Raw genomic sequence first — 19,899 nt, 5'->3', positions numbered from 1 at the left:
TCAGAACAGAGAGTAAAAAAGAAGAGGTTCAAGATACAAAAAGTGGTCCAATTGGTTTTACTCGCAATCAAACACATTAGTGTCACTTTAAAATGTTTGCCAGTGAAGCACTACCTTTATTTTCCCTTTTTTTTTTTTTAAACAACAGTGTTCACTTCTCCTGCTCTCTCGCTGCCCCAACCCCTCCCTTTCTTCCTCTTATTCCCTCTCCATCTGTCTCTGTCTCTGTCTCGCTCCTCCTCCTCACTTGCTGAAAACTATGACTTCAACAAATGGCTCTTACGGTTTCCTCTCCTTTCCTTTATTTGTTCCCATGTGAAAAGAATCCAAAAAAGAAAGAAACACTTTGGCAGCAAATGTCATCTTTTCTGACATTTTTCTATTTTAAAAAGCTGCCTCAGAACAAAGAGAAAAAAGGTTCAAAATACGAAGCAAAAAGAACAACTAAATAAAGCAATATCAATCAATCAATCAAACAAATTTGTAAAGCGCACTACTCACCCGTAAGGGTCTCAAGGCGCTGGGAGGGAGGGGGGAGCCGCTACTGCTCAAAGAGCCAGGTCTTGAGCAGTTTCCTGAAGGACAGATGGTCCTGGGTCTGCCGTAGGTGTGTGGGGAGGGAGTTCCATGGTTTGGCCGCCAGGTAGGAGAAGGATCTTCCTCCGGTGGTGGTTCTGCGAATGCGTGGGACAGGGCGAGGGCGAGGCTGGCGGAGCGGAGCTGGCGGGTGGGTGCGTAGAATGTGAGGCGGTTGTTGAGGTATTTGGGGCCCATGTCATGGAGAGCTTTGTGTGCGTGGGTGAGGAGTCTGAACGTGATCCTCTTGCTGACGGGGAGCCAGTGCAGGTCTCTCAGATGGGGAGAGATGTGGCTGTGGCGTGGGATGTCCAGGATGAGTCGTGCCGAGGCGTTCTGTATGCGCTGGAGTCTTTTCTGGAGTTTGGCTGTGGTTCCAGCGTAGAGGGTGTTCCCGCACAATGGCCAGATTGGTTTTATTCACAACCACACATATTAGTGCCACTTTACAGTTTACCAGTGAAGCGATACTTTAGTTTTCTCCTCTTTCTTTGAACAACATTGTTTTTCCCAGTGGGGAAGTACACTATTCCTGGAGGTACTGCAATACTTGGTTGATGCATAAAGTAGAAAACGTTTAATGTGATCCTTATTATCAATGGTTTTCATTATTTTAGTTTAATCAATGTGTACTGTAGCTCTGTGTTCAGGAATGTGGTATTTTTAAACCATACTGCTTCCATTTTGTAAGGCTATAAGCAATGGGCATTGAAACAGGTTACTTTCCGTCCTGTGGCATGTTCTTAACTTGTCAGACAAAAACACTCCATTATTTCTGAATATTAGGTGTAAAAGCGTTAATGAAACTATGTTGTTCCTGCTTATATTTTGGATGCTTTACTTAATCTTGCATTCCCGAGTGTTTGCTTTTTCCAGGAAGCTTTTTTTTTCTAGCCAGCATATTACTTGTCTCCCCTCCCTCAAAACCCATTTCCCATTTTCTGTTTCTCCAGCGCCGCAAGGTCATACGAACGGCAATAGCTATATGCATATATCATCACGCGACTGCATACAACAACCAAAAGTAAACAAATTGCTATTTTCAAAGCCAAGAGCTCTAACTTTCACAAATGCGAAACTGATTGCATTACAAATGCTGGTTTATATGTCCACTCCAAACCAAGATACATGGGTAAAAGTAATTGTCATGTACTACGCCAATAGCTCTAACTCTCGCAAATGTGAGACCTATTGCATTGCAAATGTTTATTCTAAGTTGGCAATGGATTTCCTCTGAAATGGGTGCACAAGACCAGTTGCTCCGTAGGTTGGGGTTGGTTTGGAAGAACCTTCTGTGGCCACAGCTTCAGTCTGATTGAGTTGTGTTGTGTTCTCACTCTGCCAATCAGCTCAAGTCTGAGCACCTTCTTGGACTGTACGAGGTACCTCCACAGTCAATGAGGTAGCTATCTATGCCTCTTGTGTAGTCCAAACTCTTTTACGGTGAGTATGGAAGGCTGGCAGAAATTCCGGGGGGGAGGTGGGGGCTGCATGAGTTTTTCTGTGGGTTGTGTTAAGTGGTTGCCTGGATGGCCACCTGGCCTCAAAGGAAAGTTAATGAAGACCAGCCAGAAAGGAACATGGGACTATGAGTCTCTTCACGTTTTTAATTTGCTGCTGGGAAACAAAAACAAACATTGCAAAGCCAATATATTTTTCTTTGGGACCTGTTGGCAACACCAATTGTGTTTAGCACAGCTGCACAGCATATGCAAAACTGTGCGGCATGGCTACGGAATAAAAAATAAATAAAGCTCTGACGGCGCCAGCCTATTTTTGTGGCTGTAATCTGTGGTTTCCAGGGGCAATGATAAACACACCTTTATCCAGGAATAAAAAGCCCGGAGTGATGAGTCAGATAATGATGTGGTCCTAGTCTAAAAAGAGACATTTTGCAGAGTCTAGAAGAAACCTGCAAAAAGAGGGCCTCCTCATTCAGAGGGGGGTCTACACGCCACGCCATCCTTTAGCTTCACATGATATCTATGTTTGTTTGGAGTAATCATAGCTGATAAGATAGGTATGCATATGTTGTAAGGGCTTTCCTTCTCTGCCTCCTTTCCACCCGGTCTTCCTTCCTTGTTCAGCCTGGGGACACTTAGAATGTTCAATGATGTCATAGAATCTGATGTGAATCATGTGTGTCAGTTGACTCCTGGCTGAGCTCAAGGAAACATCTCCTGGTGGGGGCTTCTTACCATCTTACATCTTAGCCTACCTACTACCCTGACCTACCTACTTACCATCTCTGTACTTCAACCTGAATAAAGATTCTCACTTGGAACTACTACCCGGACTCCTGTGAGGTATTTACTTTCAATGGAATGTTTATCACTTTATATGCTAATACAAAACTATTTAATAAGGGAAAGACTCCCTCTGTTGAAGGGCCTTGTCAAAAGTGAGTTTGTGTGCACTGTGGAGCTTTAGTCTTGAGGTCCTCGCATGTGAATTACGGTCACAGGTTTAAAGGATACAAAACATAAGTGTATGAAGGTGCCTTTTCTTTTGACCTGTATGTCACTCAGTTACCACCCGTCATTGCAGTGATTCTATCTGGATAGGACAATGGTAGCTTCACTACGGGAGCAGAAACAGTAAAGAAAGTATAAGTACAACTGAAACTGAAGAAATTGATAGCTTTGACCTCCATATGAAATGTGAGGGGGACACAGGGGATATACCCACTACCCCATATTTTGGCATGAGGGACACAGTGGACAAGGTGGTGGTGGTGGTGGTGGTGGTGGGGAGTGGGGGTGGCGGGGTCGAGAGTGCTAAAAAAACCAAGCATTGGCATATCCAATAGGTCTCGCCTTTGGGGCCTTATAAGTGTTTAGAGAGAGCTATTGGCAAAGTTTATAATATGTGTTGCAGAGCATTGTGAATGTTGCGTAACATGTTTAAAAGTTATGAGTAATAATTAATAAAGTGTTATAACCATTTGTCACTTTATATATAACCTCAAAAATATTATATGCAACTTAAATATCCTAATAAAAACCAGAATTAACACCAAAATGTGTTCTAGTTTTATTGTTTATGTAAGGAAGTGAACAGTGGGGGGAGGGGGGAGTGGAGGTGCAGGGAGTGAGGGGGTGGGAGGAGGGAGGAGTGAAGGTGGAGGGAGGGGCTAAGTGAGGGAGATGGCGGGAGTGAGGGGGGAGTGTATGTGGGAGAGTGGAGGTGGAGGGAGTAGAGGTGGAGATTTACTTTGGGGTTGATCCAAGTCTTGGGGAATCAGGCGTCACCCAGCTTGCGTCATTAACAGCCAGAAAGGTCTAGTTGAAGTGAGGTTTGCAGACTCCCCAGTACTTATGTAGGGCGCTGGACTGAGGCCCAGCGACCAATCAAAGGTGACATTGGTCACTGCTTTTGGTGGCATTCAATAAAGGGACAGAGGCATTTTTGTAGGTTTCTAAAAAAAGCAGCATTGGCTTGTTTGGCATAGGCTGCACCTGTGCCTTTGTCCTAGACGCCCCATAAACAAGTGGACGTGTAGGCAAAACTTATTGGGGAGATGGTCCTGATTATTAGGCACTGCAAGCATTTTACTGTAGGGTGGATTTTGAGTCAGAAGACCTCCCCAATCAGGAAGAGCACAAATGCTGTACTTCGAACCCTACATACAATACCAGACAGTCCTCCCAGGATGAGTCAAAACAGTTTCTCCCTGGAGGGCAGACATGGGCGGTTTGGGGTCTCTCTTTCTCCATCTTCAGCCTAGGGTTCAGCAGGGCATTAGAGTTTGTATCGTAGTGGTCTTTATGAATTAGGGGCCACAGGTTAGAACTTGAACAAGGTACCGGTTAGTGAAAATAAAAAGTATTCTGTACATAGCAGCAATCGCCTGCGGACTTCCCTCCCTAAACACACACATAAGGGCCCAGCTTAAAAAGGAGAGGACAGAAAATTAGGTGTCCTCGTGCAGATCTGCTATGTGTCCCCATTTGAAATATGACACCTTTAGTCAGCCATGGCTTTTTATCCAAAAAGCATGTTGCATTTCGGGTTTTCAAGTTACCCTTCCAACACTGGGCTCACATAAATCTAACATAGAAAGTGTCGGTGGCTAAAAAAACTGATTATCTTCACCCATCTCGATTGAGAGTGGGCTGCCTGCAGAGGTCTCAAGTGTCAAGTTACTCAGTTCGAAAATTCTCAAGCAGCATCATGTTATTGATCTAAGAAGGGTGAGGGGCAGAGTCGACCGATCATGGCTCAAACCTGTGACCTGCAGTTCACACAGAGATACCCCCAGCAGATACCCAATCAACCCGGCTTCCTTATCACGATAAGTTTCAAACCCCCGAAGAGCAAACCTTCTCAGCACATATTGTGTGCATCACAGAGCTGAACACATGCAGCACTCATCACAGGCTACTAAATAAACTACAGAGCTCTTAAATTCAAGGCCAAGGCATGAGTCGCTTATCTAGTCCACATTTTTCCTTCCATTTTGGTACTTGTACTTCTCATTTAATAAAGTGATAATCGGGACTACAATTCCCACAATGCAAAGAAAGCCATGGGGAGTGCGAGAGCGTTGCAAATGGTTTGTTCTTGCTGTATTCTTCCCACGTTTTGGTGCACGCTTCCTGCTGCAGGCCACTGACTCTACAAAATAAAAGTAAAACGAAAGGCCAGGATGTGGCATAGCGGACAGAGCTGCTGACTTTGGAGTTGGGGAACCAGGTTCGAGTCTCTGCGTCGGCTCAACATCCTGTGATTCTGGGCAAGTCACTTAATCTACCCGTGCCTGCCAAAAACGAAAAGTCTCTGGGGTAATGTAACTGGTGCTAGTGTAAAGCGCTCTAATACCTTCAAGTCGAGTACGCGCTATATAAATCTATAAAAATTTAAAAATGCAATGCACTGGCATGCAAGCCAATGGCCTCCTCCTGGCCAGCCCATGATTATACTTACAACGACACACACATCTAAACAAGCTTGCTTCTGCATTAAAGTCCCTCAGGCGGGCGCAATTTTGCAGGAACTGTTCCGACCTTTGATAAACGAGTAGCTTGACCTCTTGTACATCCCCTATCTGTCTAGGTAATTGAATATGGGGGCCGAGAGCTGTTAATGTTCACAGCATGCAGCCTGCAGCTCAAACACATGTGCCTCGCTGTGCAGCAAAGCGCGTGTCTTTGATATTTGGAGTGTGAAAGGTAAAAGTGTTTGAGGGCATTTTGCAAATTTGCCAGGTTTGCCACTTTTTGATGACTTCTCTTGAAAATGAAAAGGGGTGATTTACAGGATAAAAAACAAGCGCGGCCGTGAAAGTTAAAGCGACCGTGCTAATTAGACAAGGAATGTCAGGAATACAGCCGGCATCCGGCCACGCTGCTGTTCGCTCCCGGGCTCCCTAGGCCAGGGGAGTTAATGTTTAGAGAGAAGGCGGGTCATGCACCCGCCTTTGGCCAATTGTGGGCTTTCCATTTTTTAAAGCCACACGAAATAGCCAATCACTTCAGCTTTTCAGCAAACTCGTGCCTGGCTTTTTTTTAGCCACACACACAAGTTTACTGAAAAGGAGAAGTGATTTCAAGAGGTCATTTTCTAGAGCAGCGCATGCGCGCTGAGCTAGGCTCGACCTAAAAATACTGAGCACCTCCATGCTTAGCACAGCCATTTTCTCTCTCGTCTTATATCAAATGGGGACAGAAGGAAACTGTTTTACAGTTGTTTTATAGACTCACATGCTGGGCTGCAGTGTCTCAGTAAAGCAGCACAGCAGGATGTAAAGAGAGGCTAACCAGCATCTGAGAAGACCTCAGTTGACTCCGAAGCTCATGAGATTTCCCCTCAAAACAAACTTTGGAAAATGAGAGAGTTTATTTAATGGAAACAAGTTTGCACTATTTTCATTTTAATCGTAACAGAATTTGGCAATACTTTGATGCTATTTCAAGTTTACAAAAGGCCATGAATGCTTTCTTTTAGGTTCCATACTGTAGAAAATGCATTTTTTTAATGAATCTTTGTGCATCTCTTCGCCACCTTCGCTTCCGTCTTGTAGATGAGCATTTACACTTATTAAGTTCTGGTTTACTTTCAGGAAGTTCTAGTTCTGTTTTTACTTTTATGGTTACAAAACTACCAGTCCAGAATGCAACCAAACCGAGAATAGCAACTAAACTGACAGTAAAGGAGGGCGAGCCAAACAAAAGAAGTGTGGCTCACTGGTTAGAGGAGGCAGACCTGGAAGCAGAGGTCAGCCCGGGACCAGGGTTCAATTCCCGGCTCTGCGGGGTCTTGAGTCCTAAAATGTCCATGGACTCGACAATTCTCCCTCCGGTGCCTACTCGATTCACGGGTTCACACTCTGCGACTCTGGGCAATAGCTTGCTTAATCTCCACAACGGCCACTTGCGGCGGGATGCCTGGCTTTCACCTTGCGGATACCCTGCCGGGGTTATCTCACAGGGGAATACCAGGACGGGTTCCCTAAGCAAGCGCTTAGAAACCGCTTGGTGATTTGCGCTATATACATTCCTGTACATTTACATTTACATTTACAAAGCTTGAGCCAGGATTTAGCCAAATGCCTGTCTTTGGCTCAGCTCGAAGTGAACCTTCACTGGAAGCGATGTGGCCTCATGACTACAGCTGCCAACCATGTAAAATGGGGAACCGGGTTCAAATCCCAGCCATGACTTGGCATCTTGTAAACCTAGGCAAATCTCACAGTGCCAAAAAAAAATATGTTTCACAGTCTGTCTCTTATGAAAAGTTCTTATGTCCTTAGGCAAAGTGTGAGCTACGTAAAACTGTCCAAAATAAAATGTGGATTTTGCCTGTCACCTGCGGTCTTATCTTATCCTCTAAGAATCACAGACAAAGCATTAACGTTTGCTGTCACAAAGAGATATTCATCTAATGGCTGAATTGCACAGTGTGAAACTGGAAAATCTGGGATCAAACCCAGCTTCCCTACTTGACCAAATTGTGTGATCCTAGGCAAATACTTTAGGTCACTGAATCTCCTTTTCGTTGATTATGCATCTTATACGATGCAAATTTGTTATCCTACTTGTATGTTTGTAAAATGTTACAGTTTTGTTTTTCAAAATGTGGCCACCCTAACCTATGATGGCCGAGCTTTTGACCTGCTCTTAGTGCTTATGAACCCTGCACACAATGAGGAAACCGTCACAAATGTCAACCCCGCCCCAAGCCCTCTGCCCTTTTATTTAGACTTCACAGCCTTGCCTATTCTTTGTGTGTTCACCTGCTTGCTCACCTGCAGCATCAAAGTGTTCCAGACAAGAACCCGTCCCCCCACCCCACAGATTGGCAGGCCCAGGCTGTGGGTCATCTAGGTCCCAAAGTACTCCTCAGCAACAGCTCTGCCAAGTTTCCTTGGTCCATGCATTAGAAGCTTCTCCGTTCCATGTTTTTTCGTTGAATTTGAGGACTTTTAGTCTTGTTTATTTCATTAAAAAACCAAGACTACAAGTCCCAGAATTCAAGGAAAAAAAATCTCATCGTGCATTAACCAGGAAACTTGGCAGCTATCCGTCCCTACCCCGCTTACTGCATCATAGCAGAGTTTCACACTGAAAAAAAAGGATGATCAATGTGCCCGACACCCGCAGACTGCAAATGCCAGATAAGAGATTGTTAGAGTGTAACCAGGGGAGAGGAGGTGGCCTAACAGCCAGAGCGGTCAACCTCGAAGCTGGGGAACTGGGTTGGAGTCTCAGCCATGATGCTCAACATCCTGTGATTCTGGGGAAATTACTTAATCTCCCTGTGCCTAACAAAGAGAATGTGTTAGTCTGTAACACAACTGTTGCTCATGTAAAGCGCTCGGATACCTTCGTGTTGACTTTGCGCTATATAAAACTAAAAAGAAAAAAAAGAAAAATGTACAAAGTGTGAAGTTTAAACAGAACAAAAATGAAGTCCCTGTTTAAACTTCACTCGTTTTCTTAGTGCATAAAAATAATTAGAAATGAGATCCTGACTACAATGAAGGTGGGGTAGACAGGAGACAAAACAATAACATATAATGTAATCATTTTGCTGGCGTTTGACTTACAGATAACTGATGAATATTTATAGACCCAGCAGACTTTTTACCGAAATGTAAGGGTCTATCTTTTTCTGTTTTTCCAAATATTTAATGATTATATTTCGATTTAAAATTCTTGAATTAATCATGTTCATTCTGGACTTAACTTCAGCATGGCGCTTTTCAAGACTGAGAGCCTACTAAACATTCTTGATATCTGTGTTACTCAATGATATGCCAGGACAGCTCAGCCAGGGGCGGATTTGCGTGTGTAAATGAATCCACTTCCCGAAACACATGTTTGTGTCAGGTGGTAGGATATTCAAGTCTTCTGTTTTGTTACTTTTCGCCAGCTATTTTTCCTGTTTTCAATTTTCCTATGCTATTGATCAAAGATGTAATTTGTTTGTTTTGTAATTCATGATGGATCACCTAATGGTGACTGTATTTCACTCGGACTGAACACAGCCAATCTTGACAAGTACTTTCTTAGTGGGTTGTGCTAATCTTTTTGTACATGTCTGTGTGGGCCAGCTTGTGACTTTTACTAATACCCTGTCGAGCAGTTCACCATAAGGAAGGACACTAGAATAATGTAATTCAGCGTCTGCTGCATTTTCCACATAATTATGGATTTCCTTCATTTGTCACATAAAACGTCATCTGCTGAATAATCGTCATAAAAATAAAAATAAATAGTTTCAGCTCAAACGTGTCAAAATGTACTACAATTGCAGTGACACAAATCGCTCTGCAGTGGAAAGCCATTTGCACGTTGGCTTGTCAACCTTTCAGTTGCTTATTCCTGTATCTAGGTGTTAAACTGGTACTAATGAGGTGTCCTTTTTGACCAGTACTAAGATTTGTAAAAATGTCAACATATTGAAGACATACCATCACAACGTGGCTTTTATGCCGCTTAATTTGCCTTTTATTGCTGCATAATTTAGGCAATCCCACCACATAATTTGGTCCTCCCCACCATATAATACCAGTTTCCTTCCCGTGAGCGATAACTGCATGTAAAAATATAATGCCGACACCCTACGTGAAAAAAATTGCAAGATAAACTAATCTGTGGGAAATGCATTTTTCTGATAGGTAGGCTTAGTTTTTAAATGATTACTTCAGATATCTTAGCCAAAATACAGCTTTATTTTTTTTTTTAAGCGGAGTAAAAAGTGCTGCATCAACAAAGGGTTTGTTGCGCTGAAATCACCATCTTCCCATCTTGCAGGGATTGACAGACTTTGTTCAGAGAACCAAAAATGTATACACAGTTTTGGCATTTTACTGGGACAAAGCCTATTTTTGCTATTTTTTGTGCTTTCAACCTCCTTCCAGTTATTGGTAGGAATGGGTATGAAAGCAATAATGGATCCTGGAAAGCTATACATTTCAGAAACGTAGACTAAATTTTGAATTTAGCAAGGGGTCATTTGTGTAGATCCGTCAAGGTTTTTTTTAATAGAATCTAACAGTTGAAAATAAGAAAGATTTTCAATGAGTTAAAAAAAAAAAACAGCCATTTGTGCCGTGTTCACTGTAAATTCTTCTAAAAATGACAGATGTTTTAAAGCAATATACCGTTACATCCGCTGGACCCTTCTGGTTGTGGGGTTATATAGGACTTGTAGGTTCACCAAGAACCCTACAAACCAGAGCCAATAGCTGAGCAGCATCTTGCAATTTTGTTTATTGTGTACCAGGTATATAGCAATTCATTTGGGAAATTATAAACAGGGAAAAATTGGTATGAAAACACCTATGTTTTTCTGAAATGTCAACAAACAGAGAAACAGTAGCTATTTGCAAATCTCCGAAAATGTGGGTACCCATACTAGCATGTGAATGATAGGACATTTTTCAAAGTGACTCCTTTTTTTACACATTGTCTGTCTTACATTTGAAAAGCAGAAATGCATAAAAAGTTAATAGGTAATAACAGTTGCTCTACAATTCTGTATTCCCCCAACTCTCCCGATAAAAATGGCACTTCACTTGCGTGGGTAGGCCTAGTGCCCGCGACAGGAAACGGACCAAAACGCAACGTGGACACTCCACATTTTTACAGTGAAAACTGACCCTTTTTTTCGCAAAGTGCCTAGCCGTCGATTTTGAACCCTAGCTCTGACGGCACCGAGGGAAACCTAGCAAACCTATAAATATTTTAAAACTAGATACCCAGGGGAATCCAGGATGGGGTGACTTGTCTGGCTCTCCCCAGGTTCTGTTACCCAGAATCTCTTGCAAACCTCAAACGTTTGTAAAAAAACAAAACACACATTTTCCTCACATTTCTGTGGTGGAAAGTTCTGTAATCTGCGTGGATACACAAAATTCCACCCACCCACCCCTTATTCCGAGAAAAATGGTACCTCACTTGTGTGGGTGGGTCACGTACCCGCAACAGGCAAGGGCCCTAAACATATTGTGGAGACTTCAAAATTACCAATGATAAAATGACTTGGTTTTGCAGGGGGTGGGCACCTGGGTTTTTGGCCCCGGGCTCGGCGCCCATCTTGGGAAGCTACCAAATCGACACATTGCTGAAAATGAGACACGTGGGGAAGTCCAGCGAGGTATGGCTTGCACGGACCCTCCAATGTTTTCCTACCCAGAATCCCCTGCAAACCTCAGGTAAAAGCCAAATACAGAACAGGGACACATGTTTATTGTGCGTCTGTAAAGCTTCACCCATCAGTGCTCATGCAGTGGTTACTTTTCTACCTCTTTATTCTGTTGAAGGGTCTGCTGAAGCTTATGCAAGGAAATGGGTTAACTCTGCCAAATGGGAGGAGAGAGAAAAGAGGTGTGCAGACCTCAGCAGGTCGTTCTTCCTCCATTCACTTACCAGCCAATGAAAAATAAAGTGTTGGGTGTGTGTCCCATGCTTTCGTATGCAAGGAAAAGAGGGTTGCCTTGTAGTACCAATAGGATCCCATTTATACATCTACATTCCAGTCATTTTTATGAATAATGACTTACCAGACAACCTACCAGCCAGACAACCTACCAGCAATTATTATAAAAACTAATCCTGGTGGTCTGAGTTTTTTTCAAATATGTTTCATGGGATATTAAAGACAGGCTTAAAACCAGAAAGTTGGAAAGGGGCTATTGTTAGACCGATACACAAAAAAGGCGATGTAAATTCCCCAAAAAACTACCGCCTAATGAATCTCCTCGACATTGGGGACAAGGTATTCTCCAAAGTAATCCTAGGCCTGCTAAAGGACTGGGCAGAGGATAACCAGATAGTTCCCCCAGAACAGGGGGGGGTTCAAAGAAAGGCACTCGACGGTGGACCACTGTTTCTCTCTCTGGGCCATCGCGCGGCAGTCGATAGAACAGAGGGGTAATCTATTCTGCTGTTTTGTGGACTTCCGCGCGGCTTTCGATCTTGTGAGCAGGGAGCAGCTATGGTCAACCCTGGAATGATACAATCTACATGGAGACTTACTGGCGATTATAAAAGCCTTACACACGGAAAACTGGGCCCAGAAAATCCTGGATGAGGAGGGTTGTCTATCTGGGAGGATACAGATCGGAAATGGCTTGAGGCAGGGGTGCGTACTTGCCCCTCTGCTTTTTTCCCTGTTTTTGGCCGACCTACCCCCAAAATTAAGAGAAGTAAAAGGGGCTAGCCCAAAAGTGGGTGGTAATCATGTCTCGTGTCTACTATACGCAGACGATCTAGTGATTATGGACCTGATGCAGATAGGTCTTCAGGGAAAACTAAACATGTTCAATGAATATTGCCTAAATAAAAAGCTAATAGTGAACATGGAAAAGACCAAAATGTTATGCTTCGGTAAGAACAAACCTCGGTTCCCTTGGCGTCCAGGCACAAATTTGCTTGAAAGGGTGAATGAATATAGATACCTAGGAATCTGGTTTATGAGTAACCTTAAATGGTCTACCCATTTGGAGGCACTTAAAGTGAGGGCATCTGCCTCTGAAGGGACTAAAAAGATTTAGCAGTGTTTATGGAGAAAACTCAGATAGGCCAGTTATAAAAGCCTATTTAGCAATGGTCCCTCCTCAATTTTTGTACGGGGCAGAAGTGCTTAACCTAAGTGAGAAAAAGGCTGGGACAAAGAAGAAGGAAATATCCCAAAAAAACTTATTCTCACTGCCAAAATCCTCCATGGTACAAGCTGCAAGACTTGAGTTGGGAATTACCTCTTGGACGGCAACTGCCTGCATGGCACTAATTCGCTTTTGGCAGCGCCTAGGGTCTGAAGAGCACTTAAAAATTTCCCAGGGGTGTAAAAGGGAAATTGTTACTAGTGAACCTACCTGGCCGAAACAGACAAGAGACGCACTAAGTGAAGCATATAGAGAGGTGGGTTTAAAATTATGTCCGCAACTGAGCCACCCAGGCATAGCTAAGAAAGAATTAAGAATACTGGGAGCTGAGACCTCCCGCACATATGATAGAGAGTACCTCTTGCGGAAAGTTTCGGTGTCACATATGACTCTGGCTTGGGAATCTAATAAACAGTACCCCTACCTAAACAGATTGCCGAGCTTCCTCCTAAGACGGGAGGTACTAAAAGTGCGAATGGGGATAAACCACTACTATGGGAATATTGAGATCAAAAATTTTATGTTGCATAGTAATGGTACCTGTACTTGTGCGTTAGGTAATCATTGCGATATTGTGCATATTTTACTAGATTGTACGAAGTTTTTAGATTCTCGGAAAGAGATTTTATGCCCGATATTTAAAAAATATATGATCAGAAATAGGATGCATGCCGTTAGCCTTCTAGTTGAAGTGAAGAACCTAGACATTGCTTGTGCTTGGGAAATTTATGAGTAAGGTCAGGGTGTTCCTCAAGTGTACAGAGTAAAAAACTTTTATTTTATATGAGCACTTGGGGTAAGATAATGCTGTGCATGTAAAAGGTAATGGTACGGCTTGGAATTCCTTGGCGGATTCGGAGGAAGATGAAAGACATTTGTATCTTACATGAAGGAAAATGAGTATTTTATGATATGTATTTATACCATGTTTCTAATATGATTCTGGCTATATTTTAATAACAATTTTATGTATAGGGTACACTTTTATGATTGTAACCAATCAAATAAAGTTTTCTTACTGACTGACTTATGGGTTTTTTTTGTGCCCATGTGACACATTTCTGATGTGCAAAATGTATATTACAAATGTGCAGTAGGAGCTTAGCATTCAGATGACATAGTTATAGTTTGTATACAAGTATACCTTGATATTGTCAGCCTAAAATGATGAGTCCATAAAATTTGATATGATGTCTTATGAATATTGTTTGATAAATGCAGAACTAAGGAATTCAATATTGCAATATCAATTACAATGGCTTTAAGTAACTACCAAATATGAGGTCATGCTTACATTGTCTATTATTTATTTAATGTAATGCATCTGCTGATCTTGATTGCGATGCGAACAACAACCATGGTTACTTGCTCACTTTTTAGGTCGAGCCTAGTGTTGCAGCACATGCGCTGCTCGCTTCGCGAGGCATGCTGTCGTAGGGTATATTTTACAAGTGGTGTGAAAGCCCCGCCCATATTTTTCATTGGCTGGTGTCATTGTCCATGGTTCTGATTGATAATGAGGCTTCTTTGTCCCTCCTTTTGTGACCTCACAACAGGACTGGATCTTTTACTTGCGGTGTACACTGTCTCCTTTATTAGTCGGCAAGCACTTTATTTAATTCGGCTTTGGCAATGGCAGCTGAGCTAACATATTGCGTGGAACTCAATACCTTAAGGTAACCTTCTTTGTCCTGTGTGCTGCGGAGGAAGTAACCACGAACATAGGAGGAAGCAACCACGAACATAACGTTGTACGAGGAGGTATATAAAGTATATATTTCGAAAAATGACTTACTAAGGGTGGCCATTCCATACTAGATATCTGTGGGTATCATGCTTGTGGTAGCTACCCTTTAACATTACTTACGCCTTCTTCTTAAAAGAAACATTTGGACATGGAAAAATACCAGCATTACAACAATTGCAGGGCAGGTGCACTATGGGTATGCAAATTAAACAAAATACTGCCCCCCAGGCTGGTTGTACTGTACGGCTGGCAAAACATGTGGGACTGAAAAACCTACAGAAAGAACTATAAAGGAGGTGAACTTCAGTGTAACTAGAAATTGAAACATCGGATTCCCTAAAGGGCAATGCTAATTTGGCATATCGTAGCGAGGAAACTAAGGGCACAGATAAGGACAGCTGCTTCCAGCAGGAAACACCTCAGGAAGCTCAACACTTCCTTCCTTCCTTCCTCTGAAACGAACCAGCAAGGCATCAACATGATCTGCTTAAAAATCTAAGCATGCGAGGTGCTGCTGGTAAATATTCAAATATGACGATATGCAGGGCACGGGGTCACATGCAAGCTATTGTAAAAGCAATAGGTGTAGCATTTGTTGGACTTGGAGTTATTGGCATTATCAATGACAATGTGTTTTAACTAGACATGTTTTGGGACCTCTTTCGGCCACATAAGGTACAGCACCCTGCAACATGGCTCGGTAAAAAACATTGGTATTGATAATGCCAATAACTCTGATGCTGGGGTTTTCCTGCGTTCACCCCTCAAAACATGTGGTGTTACCTTCTCCCTCTGTCTGCAGGAAATGGCAGGACAGTGAGATGCAGGATGAATGAGCTTGCATTCACAAGAGGTTGGCTCCTGAGAGGCCCCGACAAAAATAACTGCCTTCGGAGACACTGTTAATAACCGCGTTCCTCTGCACCATCATCCTCACTGGCACACTGTATTTTCAAAGGCAGTCTTCTTCTCTGTCAGTACGCAGCACAACGCAAGTTGCAGGAGTAAAAGTAACAGAAACAGCATTGGTTTCTTTATGTGTAAGGAAATCAAGTCTTACAACTCTTACGTAATTTTCTTAAATATCAATGCTTACGTAATTTTCGTAAGTAAAATAATTTACATAATTTCCATAACATTTAGATGTGACATAGCTTCATGCCTGTAGCCAAAACATTGTATTGCTCTGTATTGTAATTGCATTTAAATAGCACAAAAGTACCGCAAGGGAGGTGTTAATGTGCTTTACGGCAATTAACAGGATTAGTGGTTAGTACAGTGAAATTATTAGTTATTAGGTTTAGTATTGTGTGTCCAGAAAAAAAACATGCATTTTTTTCAATTTCTTGGTAGTAAATTAAATTAACTGATCAGGAATTGCAGTCTTTGTTAAGTGCACTGGTGGGGTTCTCCGATATTCGAGCAGCTGGCACCAAATGTCTACCGTTACATTAGGAATGGGAATTCAATCCTGTAATTCATCGCCTTTCTCTTGCATGAACATTAATGTACTAGGATTTTTAAGGCATGCATTGCTGTTAATCCCGAGGCAGGTTAGGACTCTCATAATGCAACGGGGAGCATAGAAGGTGTGCATCACTCTGTGAATGAGTGTGTGTTGATGTATACTTCAACATGCTTTCATTCACCACAAGTACGATGTTGTGCAGGGGCAGATGCATATGCATGTGCACAATTCTCCTCAGCATACGTTTTGTACAAGAAATAATTTATTTTGTGAATTTGCACTAGTTTCAACTGCACTTTTTTTCAATTTACACTAGTTTAAATCGTGAAAAAGCTTTCTAAATCAACTTCAAACTTTCTACTACTTTATACAATAGATATTGCCAATTACCTTGAAGTTCCTCTACCTTATTAAGTACATTTGCTTCCTAAAGCACAAAGTGAGGTAGCTCATCCCCTAAATGAAAAAAATCAAGTGCATTGACGGATCAGAGTCTCTTCAGTAATATCCAGCCATTAAATAATTTTCAAGATGTATGACCGATTTTGAAATTGACAGAATCTCATGTCTCCTGACTAGACAAACAGTGCTTCAACCTAGATTTAGATAAGTGGGTAAATTGCCGCCTCCTGACACAGGAGATATGAGTCTTTAATCTTTGTATGATTCTGGGCAAACCATGTTTAAGCACATGCCCTTAATGTCATTGTCTTCCAAAATTGGGCACTTTATAATAGGCTGAATTGTAGCGTTAAGTGTCATATTAAACACAGATTGCCAAATCTAATGTGTCTCCGCACAGAAGCCTACTGTCTTTGTCCTGGGGCGACTTTAGCGCTGGTGGCGCCCAGTGCGACAATGTTGGTTGGCGCCCCAAAATGACAACTTCCGCCAGAGATTCCCTCACTATCGCCCTCAGAGTTCAACAAGCATTTGCAATGCAATAGGTCTCGTATTTGAGCTATTGGCATTGTAAATGACAATGCTTTTTATTTATGTATTTTGTAAACCTGCAAGAGGTGTGTAGACACGCACTTTGTACTTATAGTCCTTGCTTACGAGAAGCAAGGCTGTCAGTAAAACAGGTGCAGTTACTGCCAGTCTTGCTTCTCGTAAGCAAGGATTATAGGTACAAAGTGTTTGTTAACACAAAGCTTGCAGGTTTTCAAAACACATAATTAAAAAGCATTGTCATTTACAATGCCAATATCTTCAACTCTCGCAAATGTGAGACCTATTGCTTTGCAAATGCTTGGTATTGAATACGTTGGTATTCAGAAAAGATAAATATTCACTCTACTGGCACAGATGCAATAACATCAAAATTCACACATTTAAGTATCACTTAAACAAATACTTTTGCTTTCTGAATAAAAACGTTTCTAAAATAAACGACAACATCTCACCTGAAGGTCGAAAAATTGACATTGTTCTGTTAGTAGATACTGATGAAGTATCCTGCAAGGGAGTTTGTATCTTTTGTCTGGTATATGAATTACTGAAACCATTGAAATCTAAAAAAAAGATGAACATTTAAAAAAGCTTTGAATACAGGGATTATCTGTGGAGGACAAATGCACAGTTTGCAGTAGCTCTTTAGAGGTTACCTTGCTGAGATTGGAGCACACTTACCATATTAACCGCACTCATCAAGTTTATTATTTTTTTTAACAACTTTAACACAATGTCTTTTAGTAGAGACTTTTATGCATAATACGCTGCTTGAAGGTTTGTAGAATCTTAAAAAGCGCTTGCCTCACCAGATTTTTTGTGGTCGATGTTACAATTGTGACAGTAAAACACTGGATTTGAAGTCGGAATCTCCTAATCCTGATCCAGGGAAACAGGAACTGAGGAAGTTTCACATTTTAAATCCCACTTGCTTACATTTGCCAGATTTTCTGCTCCTATTAGGTTTCTATTGGCAATCTTTTCAGGCGTGTGCAGAATAAGTATGAAAGTTAGTGTAGAAAAGTTCCCCAAACACATTAACTGAATACAAAATGTAAAGATTTTTCACACCAGAATATCTGCTGTATTGTATTAGTCATACATTTCCAAATCAATAATTTTTCTAAACCGTCATGTGCAAGTAAAGGGATTTTTTCTGAATCCCTAAAAACTAAGTACCTATATGAAAATCATAAACATATGTCCCAAAGTAAGCCTTAGCGGGGAATTATGTAGGTTCACAAAAAATCTATACTCTAATGCTTAACAAAGGTTAAACACAATTCGCATTCAACTGTAAGCTTCAAAGCCAAGTCAGGAAATTGTCAGCAGCACTTCTTAGGCCATAATAAACTAACAGCCTCTGGTGCTAAATGCTTCACAGTGTGTGGTTTCAAAGGAAGAAGTGGTGAGAACAGTCAGCCTCAGACAAAGAAGCTTCTCTCACTCATATTTCTCAAATTCACCTAGGAAGGTAGAACCCAAGATTTAACAACCGGACTACTTGGGCGAAACTGGTTTGCATAGATTCACTGCGTCGGTCAATCATGAACACACTGTTACTCTGCCCTCTTCCCCAGGACAGACTACTGCCCCCCCCCACCCCCCACCCCCCTTTGCATTGCTGAAAGCAGAAAGAAATTGGATACATACTATACAACCAGCTAGCAGGTTTTCAATAGATTATTTTGTACTGTACGATCTGCTAGATTACTGATTACTGATTCTTCCTGTTTAAGACTGGATAACTACCAGCACTTGAAGCACCAGAACTGGTAACAGAAGAGAAAGCAGGTGAGGAAAAGGCAATAGTATATACAGGATAATGGGAAAAGGAGGTGAGATGCTGGGAGTAAATAACACTTGAGGAGAGCAATTGCAGATAAGAATGCAAACATGGAGGATAGGAACTGCTTAGTCGAAAGACATGGCAGGAAGAGAAACACAGTGGAAATAGGAAGAACTGTGGAGTATGAAAGAGTCAAAGATGTGAACTGAGCAAGAAGGGACCCAGGGTAGAGCAGCAAGAGCAGTAACTTCTAAGATATACTAGTGAGGGGAAACAATGTGGGGAAAGTCAGGGTATATACGAACTAATGAACAAAAGATAAGGTGAAAGAATAGGGAAACTTGGAGCGCAGGAACTGAAAAAGAGTGACAGTGGGTGATCCAAAAGAGAGAAGCAGGACCAGAACACCACTGAAACAAAGAAAGTGTGTTAAAAACACGGTACTCCAATGGGTAATGAATAAGAGACAGCTAGCACACAAGGCGTAAGATTTAGAATTGATTGAATGCAGATGACTCAGGCTACGCACATGGAGATAAAAAGATAGTGAGAGAAAGGAAGAATTTGACTGTCCACAAGAGAGCAGGTAAATAGAAAGTGATAATATGGCAGTAGATGGAGGAAAAAAGAAGGGGAAGGCAAGAAAGGATAATGAAGTGCTAGGTTCTGGTTTACAGGGGCACTTAGCACTGCTCGTAAGCAGTTCATGAAGCCACGATGCAACCACCCCCACTAGAAGTCCAGGATAAGGTATATCTGTCCTTATCACAAGAACATTCAGATACATACATCAGGTGTCAGCACACCTGCAGAACCCGTCCCATTTGAAAGCTCAGTTTAAAGACACATAGCTTTGGTAGCTAGCTCATTGTGTCTTAAATAAGAGGACCGTGGTCCTGCCACCTGGGCCTTTTGTGCTCATATCACATTTGCACTGCAAACAGATTATCAATGCTCACCCCATCATTCACTTAGGATGCAGAGAGAAAGTAATCAGACTTGTAAAAGGAGCCCTCTCCAAATGTTATAAATCCTCTTATGATAGAGGCATTATAACTCCGGACATATTATCGAATAAGAGGGCATCGCTCTCATGGTCATAAACAAATGGTGGTTTAAAAACATGGCTGGCCCAGCCTTTGCCACAGAAAGATAGGTGATGCAAGAGATCCCCCTCTTGCACCTGTATACGAGGAGCCCCCACAACCTGAAAACCTCCGTAAAACTACGAAAATTTGTAGGGAGACCCAATGAGC

At 42.0% G+C, this 19,899-nt stretch overlaps 1 protein-coding gene across 1 annotated transcript in view; it reads right to left on the bottom strand.

Moving 5' to 3' along the window:
* Positions 1-19,899, bottom strand: part of CGRRF1 (cell growth regulator with ring finger domain 1) — a 130,106-nt gene that overhangs the window by 13,789 nt on the left and 96,418 nt on the right. The window contains exon 5 of the mRNA XM_078659836.1: positions 17,310-17,417. Coding sequence (XP_078515962.1) covers positions 17,310-17,417 — 108 coding nt within the window. The remainder of the gene's footprint in view (positions 1-17,309; positions 17,418-19,899) is intronic.

This window comes from Lissotriton helveticus, chromosome 9 (genome assembly GCF_964261635.1).
Source record: "Lissotriton helveticus chromosome 9, aLisHel1.1, whole genome shotgun sequence".
Taxonomy (NCBI): domain Eukaryota; kingdom Metazoa; phylum Chordata; class Amphibia; order Caudata; family Salamandridae; genus Lissotriton; species Lissotriton helveticus.
This window is presented reverse-complemented; position numbering and strand designations above follow the sequence as displayed.